Source organism: Rhinopithecus bieti, unplaced genomic scaffold, assembly GCF_001698545.2.
Source record: "Rhinopithecus bieti isolate Rb0 unplaced genomic scaffold, ASM169854v2 scaffold_6907, whole genome shotgun sequence".
Taxonomy (NCBI): Eukaryota; Metazoa; Chordata; class Mammalia; order Primates; family Cercopithecidae; genus Rhinopithecus; species Rhinopithecus bieti.
Genome location: NW_016805647.1, coordinates 4,089,816 through 4,098,481, shown reverse-complemented (window position 1 = coordinate 4,098,481; position 8,666 = coordinate 4,089,816). Strand labels below are relative to the sequence as shown.

Sequence of the window (8,666 nt, the reverse complement as noted above, 5' to 3'; positions counted from 1 at the left end):
CCTCCCAAAGTGCTGGGATTACAGGCTTGAGCCACCGCGCCCGGCCTCCATTTTTAAAATTCTATCTTCTCAGGGCTCCTCTTACTTGAGTGCTGGATTTCTTATACTGAACTCTCCTATCTTTTTAACCCTCTTTTCCATTTTAAATATATATCTTTCTACTTTCTAGAATTCCCTCATCATCTTCTAATTCTTTTATTGAACTTACATTTTTTGTTTTTTTTTTTTTGAGATGGAGTCTTGCCCTCTCACCCAAGCTGGAGTGCAATGGCACAATCTCAGCTAACTGCAACCTCTGCCTCCCGGGTTCAAGCAATTCTCCTGCCTCAGCCTCCTGAGTAGCTGGGATTACAGGTGTGCACCACCACGCCCAGCTAATTTTTTTTTTTTTTTTTTTTTTTGTATCTTTAGTAGAAACGGGGTTTCACCATGTTTGCCAGGCTGGTCTCGAACTCCTGATCTTGTGATACACCTGCCTCAGCCTCCCAGAGTGCTGGGATTGCAGGCGTGAGTCACCATGCCTGGCCTTCAACTTGGATTTCTAAGAATTTTTTTATCTGAATTTTCCATGTTACAGCACTTTGTTATTTTTTCTTAGGTACAGTATCTTAATTTTCTAAACTTTTTCTTTATATAATTTGTTTATTTCATGTTGCTTTTTTTCTGGATCAGATCTTCCATGTTAACAACTTACCTCATATGTCTGGTAAATCCTTGGTTATTTGCTCCTTAGTAAGAGAATGGGACTAGGCCGGGCACAGTGGCTCATGCCTGTAATCCCAGCACTTTGGGAGGCTGAGGCGGGTGGATCCCCTGCGGTCAGGAGTTGGAGACCAGACTGGCTCACATGGTGAAACCCCGTCTCTAAAAATACAAAAATTAGGCAGGCGTGGTGGTGCATGCCTGTAGTCCCAGCTACTCAGGAGGCTGAAGCACAAGAATCACTTGAACCCAGGAGGCAGAGGTTGCAGTGAACTGAGATCGTGCCATTGCACTCCAGCTTGGGCAACAAGAGTGAAACTCCGTCTCAAAAAAAAAAGAAACAACTACTGTTAACATTTGTATATACTTTGTCTACTTTTTATACTTGTATATTTTTATATACACATTCACATTGTTTCATAATTAGAATCATACCATATATTTTTAGTTTGTGTCTTTCTTCACCTAATCATTTTCCAATGTCAGAACATAATCCTTTTTTTATTTTATTTTTTTCTTTTTTTTGAGATGGAGCCTCACTTTTTCGCCCAGGTTGGAGTACAGTGGCGTGATCTTGGCCCACTACAGACTATGCCTCCCAGTTTCAAGCAGATCTCACGCCTCAGCCTCCTGAGTAGCTGGGATTACAGGCATGCACCACCACACGTGGCTGTTATTATTATTATTATTATTATTATTATTATTTGAGATGGAGTCTTGCTCTGTCGCCTAGGCTGGAGTGCAGTGGCGCGATCTCGGCTCACTGCAACCTCCGCCTCCCAGGTTCAAGCAATTCTCCAGCCTCAGCCTCCAGAGCAGCTGCGATTATAGGTGCCTGCCACCATACCCGGCTAATTTTTTGTGTTTTATTAGAGACAAGGTGTCACCATGTTGGTCAGTCTGGTCTCGAACTCCTGACCTCGTGATCCACCCACCCTGACCTCTCCAAGTGCTGGGATTGCAGGCATGAGCCACCACGCCCAGCAACATTTTGTATTTTTAGTAGAGATGGGATTTCGCTATGTTGGCCAGGCCAGTCTAGAACTCCTGGCCTCAAGTTATCTGCCTGCCTCGGTCTCCCAAAGTGTTGGTACTGCAGGCATGAGCCACTGCAATTGGCCCTAATCTTTGAAAACAAAATTTCTAATGGTTTTATAATACAGTGTGACTGTCATATAACTTTATCATGATTTATTTAACTATTGTCCCATTGATAAAGATTTCTATTTCTTCCAGTTTTTTTTTTTTTTTTTTTCTCCCTAATCTGAGTCTAGACTGTAAGCTTTATGTAGTCTGGGAATGTCCATCTTGTTCGTCATTCTGTCTTCAATGCTTAGCGCACTGTCTCATGTGGAGCAGTGGTTCAGGGAATGTTTTGTTGAGACAACAGTTTTGAACAAAACATTATTTCTTTAAGTTAAAATCTATGAAGGGCTATTACTGGGTTGAAAGATAAAACTTTTAAAGGTTCTCAATAATTTATTTTCATTTTTTTTTTTCAGAATAAGAAACAAGGATGTAAAAATGAAGAGGTACTTGCTGTACTAGGCCATGAACTGGGGCACTGGAAGTTGGGACATACAGTCAAAAATATCATTATTAGCCAGGTAAGTGTGGAGTGACAATTCTTTTTTTATGGCATGGTAGTCAAATTAGAACTATGGCAGGCATGAGAGGTCACATAAGAGAGGTCAAGACAGACACCACAGCCAGGCTACCTGGTTTCCCATCACAGCTCCCTGACTTAACTACCGGTGTGACCTCAGGCAAGTTCCTTAACCTCTGCTTCTGTCTCCTCATTGAATGATAATACCTCATAGGACTGGTTAAGAATTAAGTGAGTTAATACATGTAAAGATTTTAGACTAGCACCTGGAATGTGGTGAGCACTATATAAATTATTGTTACCACCACCATCACCTCCAGAGTAAGAACTTGAAAGATCAAAAGGATCAAGCCTAGATAAGTTGGACATTAAAATGCTTTTTTAAAATTAAATTAAAATTTTTTTTGAGACGGAGTCTCGCTCTGTCACCCAGGCTGGAGTGCGGTGATGTGATCTCGGCTCACTGCAACCTCTGCCTCTCAGGTTCAAGTGATTCTCCTATCTCAGCCTCTTGAGTAGCTGGGACTACAGGCACCCACCACCATCCCTGGTATTTTTAGTAGACACGGGGTTTCACCATGTTGACCAGGCTGGTCTCGTACTCCTGACCTCAGGTGATGCACCCGCCTCGGCCTCCCAAAGTGCTGGGATTATAGGCGTGAACCACTGTGCCCACCCTAAAATGCTTTTTTTTTTTGAGACGGAGTCTCCACTCTGGTCGCCCAGGCTGGAGTTGCAGTGGCCGGATCTCAGCTCACTGCAAGCTCCGCCTCCCAGGTCATGCCATTCTCCTGCCTCAGCCTCCCGAGTGGCTGGGAACTACAGGCGCCCGGCACCTCACCCGGCTAGTTTTTTGTATTTTTAGTAGAGACGGGGTTTACCTTGTGTTAGCCCGGGATGTCTCAATTCTCCTGACCTTGTGATCCGCCTGTCTCGGCCTCCAAAGTGCTGGGATTACAGGCTTGAGCCCACTGGCCCGGCGCTTTTTTTTTTTTTGAGATGGAGTTCACTCTTGTTGTTCAAGCTGGAGTGCAATGGCCGATCTCAGCTTGACGCAGCCTCTGCCTTCCGGGTTCAAGCAATTCCCCTGCTCAGCCTCCTGAGTAGCTGGGATTACAGGCACCACCACCACACCGGACTTAATTTTTTTTTTGTATTTTTAGTAAAACGCGGTTTCTCCCACATGAAGCCAGGCTTGTCTCGAAACTCCGACCTCAGCGATCTGCCCGCCTCAGGCCTCCCAAAGTGCTGGGATTACAGGCATGAGCCACCACGCCCAGTTCTAAAACATTTTTTTCATTTAAAAGTTATTATTGCCAGGCGCTGCTGGCTCACGCCTGTAATCCCTAGCACTTTGGGAGGGCCGAGATGGTGGGATGGTGATCACTTTGAGGTGAGAGGTCGAGGCCAGCCTGGCTTAACATCGTAAGCCAGCTCTACTAAAAGTACAAAATTAGCAGGCCTGGTGGCACGCCTGTAATACCAGCTACTCGGAGGCTGAGGCAGAATTGCTTCAACCCAAGGAGCAGAGGTTGCAGTGAGGCTAGATCATCCCAGTCCACTCCAGCCTGGGTACAGAGCGAGACTCGTCTCAAAAAAAAAAGTTATATATTCATTGGGAAATTGCAGAAAATACAAAAAGAAAGCAACTCCAATCATGTTCCTCCTCTGGGTTCTAGAACCTCTAAACCAACAGATGTTTAGACTTTGGGTGAAAAAGCACTATATCATGTTGACTAGTTCTGAGCATATGTGGCCTTAACTAATCTTCCAGTGGGTTTTCAGCCTTTAAAAAGGCTGGCTGAGCCAGGCATAGGTGGTATGCCTGTAATCCAATACCTTTGGAAGGGTTGATGAGGAGACACTTGAGGGCAGGAGTTCAGACCAGCTATGGCAACAAACCCCTTTCTCTCCAAAAGGTTTAAAAAATTAGCTGGGCTGGTTGGTACTGCACCTGTAGTCCCAGCTGCTTGGGAGGCTGGGATGGAGGATGGCTGATCCAGGAATCAAAGCTGTAGTGAGCCATGATCACACCACTGCACTTCCAGCCTGGTGACAAGGAGACCCTGTCTCTAAAAAAAATTAAAATAAAAAAGCCAGCTGGTTCTGGGTGATGAATTACCCAAGGGAAGACGTTGTGACTCCTGGTGGCAACTTTCATGATCTTTAGGTATAGAAATGCATTCCTTGGGCCAGGTTGCGGTGGCTCAAGCCTTTAATCCCAGCACTTTGGGAGGCCGAGACAGAGCGATCATGGGTCAGGAGACGAGACCATCCTGGTTAACCACGGTGAACAACCCCGTCTCTACTAAAAAATACAAAAAACTAGGCGACCGGTGGCGGGGCGGCTGTTAGTCCCAGCTACTCGGGAGCTGAGACAGGAGGAATGCGCGGAACCCGGGAGGCGGAGCTTGCAGTGAGCTGAGATCTGGCCACTGCACTCCAGCCTGGTCAACAGAGCAAGACTCCGTCATCAAAAAAAAAAAAAAAAAAGAAATGCATTCCTTGGCTTGAAGCTATGTTGTGTGGATACATGGCGCTGAGTAAGACTAAATAAGTCCAGGTCCAAATTCAATTGAATTTTCAGTCTAATAAGGAAAATCACTGCCCCTTCCATGAGGGAAGGGTTCCAATGGAATCAGCCTACCACAAGGTGGTTGGCTGGTCCCTGAGATGTGGTACCTTATCAAGACTGGGATTGATTGCTTCTCCGGACAGACTGGACATATGTCAGGTGCCAGTGAGGAGGGTGTCTGTGTTGACTAATACGTTAACTCCATCTTTGTCACTGTGGCCACTCTATTCATAAGTCCCTTGACTAAGTCATGGAGTGGCTACAGAGAAAGGCTAGCTGACCTTCACGGAGCAGGTGTCTTCCCCAGTTGACCAAGAGCCTCCTTGACTGTGGGACTCTTTGGGTGAACATTATTAACATTAGGCCACCTATAATCAAACTCTGCAGTAATTTTGGAAGTTTTGTCACATACCTCTTTGCCAAATCTCCTTGTTAGGCATCCTCTACTTTTTTCCAAGGCCCTAATTATCCAGCCGAACCATTTTTTTCCCACTGCCAATGAATTAGGATATATATCCTTGCCTCAGGCTCTCTCTCCTCCCAGGCTGAGTGGACAGTGAGATATACACCTTAAAGTTCCCCTCACCGAGAGTATTTCCCTTCACTGCGGCCTTCCAAGACCATCCCTGAGTGGCTCTGTAATGCCACAGCAGTCCACTTTCATGTGGTACCAGCATATTGTGTTAAGTTATTTGTAAAATAGGCTCTGATTTTTTTCCTGTTCAACTAATTGATTATAGGAAACGGCTTATGAGTAAGGGTTGGTTGAGGGTTGTTGGTGGCAGGAGTTGGTGTACTAGAGTATGAGCCACCTGCTTATTTAACTTACTGGTGCTTTCATAACTTGCTTCATTTCCACTCTTATATCTGTCACTTATGCTTGATGATGAAGTGTTTCTGGGCATACCAGTTTCCTGGCTAGGCAGATTAACAGCATCCAGTTCAGGAGGAATAGTTCAGGTTGCAGGATCATGGTATCCCATGACCAGGAATTCAGTCTGTAGCAGGGCCCAGTAGCAAACCAAAAGTTATTTTTCAAAAGGACAATGGTTACTTGACAAAAGTAGATGCATAGATGGTAAGTGTAGGAGACTTCACTGAGTTTTCTGTTGGAGCTTGTCATATTGGATCCACTGAGTGATGAGGATGAGGGTGAAGCTGCTCGTCCTTTGTCCTGGGGCGGCTGGTGAGCCTTCTTACGCTCCGAGCCCCATTCTAAGCTGGCAGCTTCTTGGGTTGTCTTGTAAATGGTTTGGAGCAACACACTTAAATAAGGTCCATGTGGCCTCCAAGATCCTAATTTGCTACAGAAAAAGAATGTTGTGTGTTCTCCAACCTGACTCTAAGAGGTTGTATTTTGGTATAGATTTTTTATTTTTTTCCCCGCTCATTTATTGTTCAAGATGGATCTACTTTCTCCCCTGAGCTTTCTAACTATTTGGTACAGCTCCAGTGGGCCTAGAGAGGATTCAAGGGAAGCCTGTTGCTTTGGAGCCTCCACTTCAAAGTCAGGTGGGAGATGTTGTATCTGATTACAGTCTTATAAAACAAGGCCAGAATCCATTCTAGCACTTCACCCTTTACAAGAGAGAAAATATCCGCGGCCGGGCGCGGTGGCTCAAGCCTGTAATCCCAGCACTTTGGGAGGCCGAGACGGGCGGATCACGAGGTCAGGAGATCGAGACCATCCCGGCTAACATGGTGAAACCCCGTCTCTACTAAAAAATACAAAAAACTAGCAGGGCGACGTGGCGGGCGCCTGTAGTCCCAGCTACTTGGGAGGCTGAGGCAGGAGAATGGCGTAAACCCAGGAGGCGGGGCTTGCAGTGAGCTGAGATCCGGCCATTGCACTCCAGCCTGGGCGGCAGAGCAAGACTCCGTCCCAAAAAAAAGAAAGAAAGAAAAGAAAATATCCCATTGCTATTGATCACTTCAAACCCTCAATGATAGGAGGCTCAACTGAAGCTTGCCCTTATAGAAAATGATACAGTTTATACATTTGGGAACATTTTGTTTTACTTTTGAAATAAAAGTGAAACTAAAAACTACTGGCGGGGCAGGATGGCTCATGCCTGTAATCCCAGCACTTTGGGAGGCTGAGGTGGGCAGATCACCTGAGGTCAGGAGTTCAGACCAGCCTGGCCAAAATGGTGAAATCTCGTCTCTACTAAAAATATAGAAAAATTAGCTGAGCATGGTGGCAGGCGCCTGTAATCCCAGCTACTTGGGAGGCTGAGACTGGAGAATTGCTCAAACCCAGGAAGCAGTGGTTACAATAAGCAGAGATTGTGCCACTGTAATCCAGCCTGGGCAACAGAGTGAGACTCCGTCTCAAAAAAATAAAAATAAATAAAACTACTTAAATAATTTGTTCTGTGATCACACTGATACCTTTCTTAAAATCACACTATGATTTCTTTTTTGTTGTCGTTTCTTTGAGACAGAGTCTCGCTCTGTTGCCCAGGCTGGAGTGCAGTGGCACAATCTCAGCTCACTGCAAGCTCCGCCTCCTGGGTTCAAGCCATTCTCCAGCCTCAGCCTTCCGAGTAGCTGGGACTACAGGCGCCCGCCACCATGCCTAGCTAATTTGTTTGTATTTTTAGTAGAGACGGTGTTTCACCGTGTTAGCCAGGGTGGTCTTGATCTCCTGACCTTGTGATCCACCACGCCCGACCACACTTTGATTTCTTATACTTTATGGATGCTACTGATCCCATAGTGAAATCAGCTTGGTAATAACTTAGAAATTTCATGTCCTTCTTTCTAGATGAATTCTTTCCTGTGTTTTTTTTTATTTGCTGTATTAATTGGTCGAAAGGAGCTTTTTGCTGCATTTGGTTTTTATGATAGCCAACCCACTCTAATTGGACTATTGATCATCTTCCAGTTTATTTTTTCACCTTACAATGAGGTAATGTATGATCTTTAAAATTATCACACATACGCTCTTACCTGCTTCAAATCTAGAGCTTTCAGGATAGTGGAAAAGGAACTAGAACAGTATAGTTTTAACAAATAGATGAAACAAAGTCTTTTAGTCCCCCGATTTACTGGTCAGTATGACAAAGTAGCAGAAAAATTCAAGCCCAAATAAATAAACGCTTGCATACTCTTAGGAAAATGTAAGTAGAAAATTAGACTTCAGTGGTGAACACCTAAAAGGACTCAGTAGGTGGAGATTAACTATTGGAATGCTGTGTCCTAGGCCACATATTCACCAGTGCTTGGGTAAAAATCTTACGTGTGTGAGGGGACAAAGCAAACACTAATTGAGTCTGTGTACGGCTCAGTAAGGGAGGCTTAGTGACTGTTCCTCTGCTCCATGACCACCTGCCTCCATATAGCCTGAGGGATCCACCCAAACCCACAGAATCAAAATCGGGTATTTTGTGGTAAATGAAACTTAAGAACCTTGCTCTGTGTTAGCTCATTCGGAGTATTCCGTGTGAGTGATAATACATAGGTTAGTGAGACTATATAACAAACCTGACAGTGGCAACATTTCATCATGTTTGGTAAGGCTTCCAAATTACGCTAAGAAATAATATCGAAGATCTTGAGGTATCTCCATTCAGAAGAATTCTTTCTTGGGATAGATTGCAGAGTTAAGTTAAGAGGAGCTAAATGAATCATATTTTTCTATTATGTATGGTGGGGACACCAAGAAAGAAAAATGGAGGGGCATAGATCATATTCATATAACATTGTCCACATAAACAAGATAAATTTTGCAGAGGACTGAGATGTATTATCTTTAAACTCTTTTTTTTTTTTTTTTTTTTT

At 44.4% G+C, this 8,666-nt stretch overlaps 1 protein-coding gene across 1 annotated transcript in view; it reads left to right on the top strand.

Moving 5' to 3' along the window:
- ZMPSTE24 (zinc metallopeptidase STE24) overlaps positions 1-8,666 on the top strand; it is a 49,003-nt gene that overhangs the window by 37,665 nt on the left and 2,672 nt on the right. Inside the window, 2 exon segments of the mRNA XM_017873326.1 lie at positions 2,205-2,309; positions 7,651-7,799. Of these exon segments, the coding sequence (XP_017728815.1) occupies positions 2,205-2,309; positions 7,651-7,799 (254 nt within the window).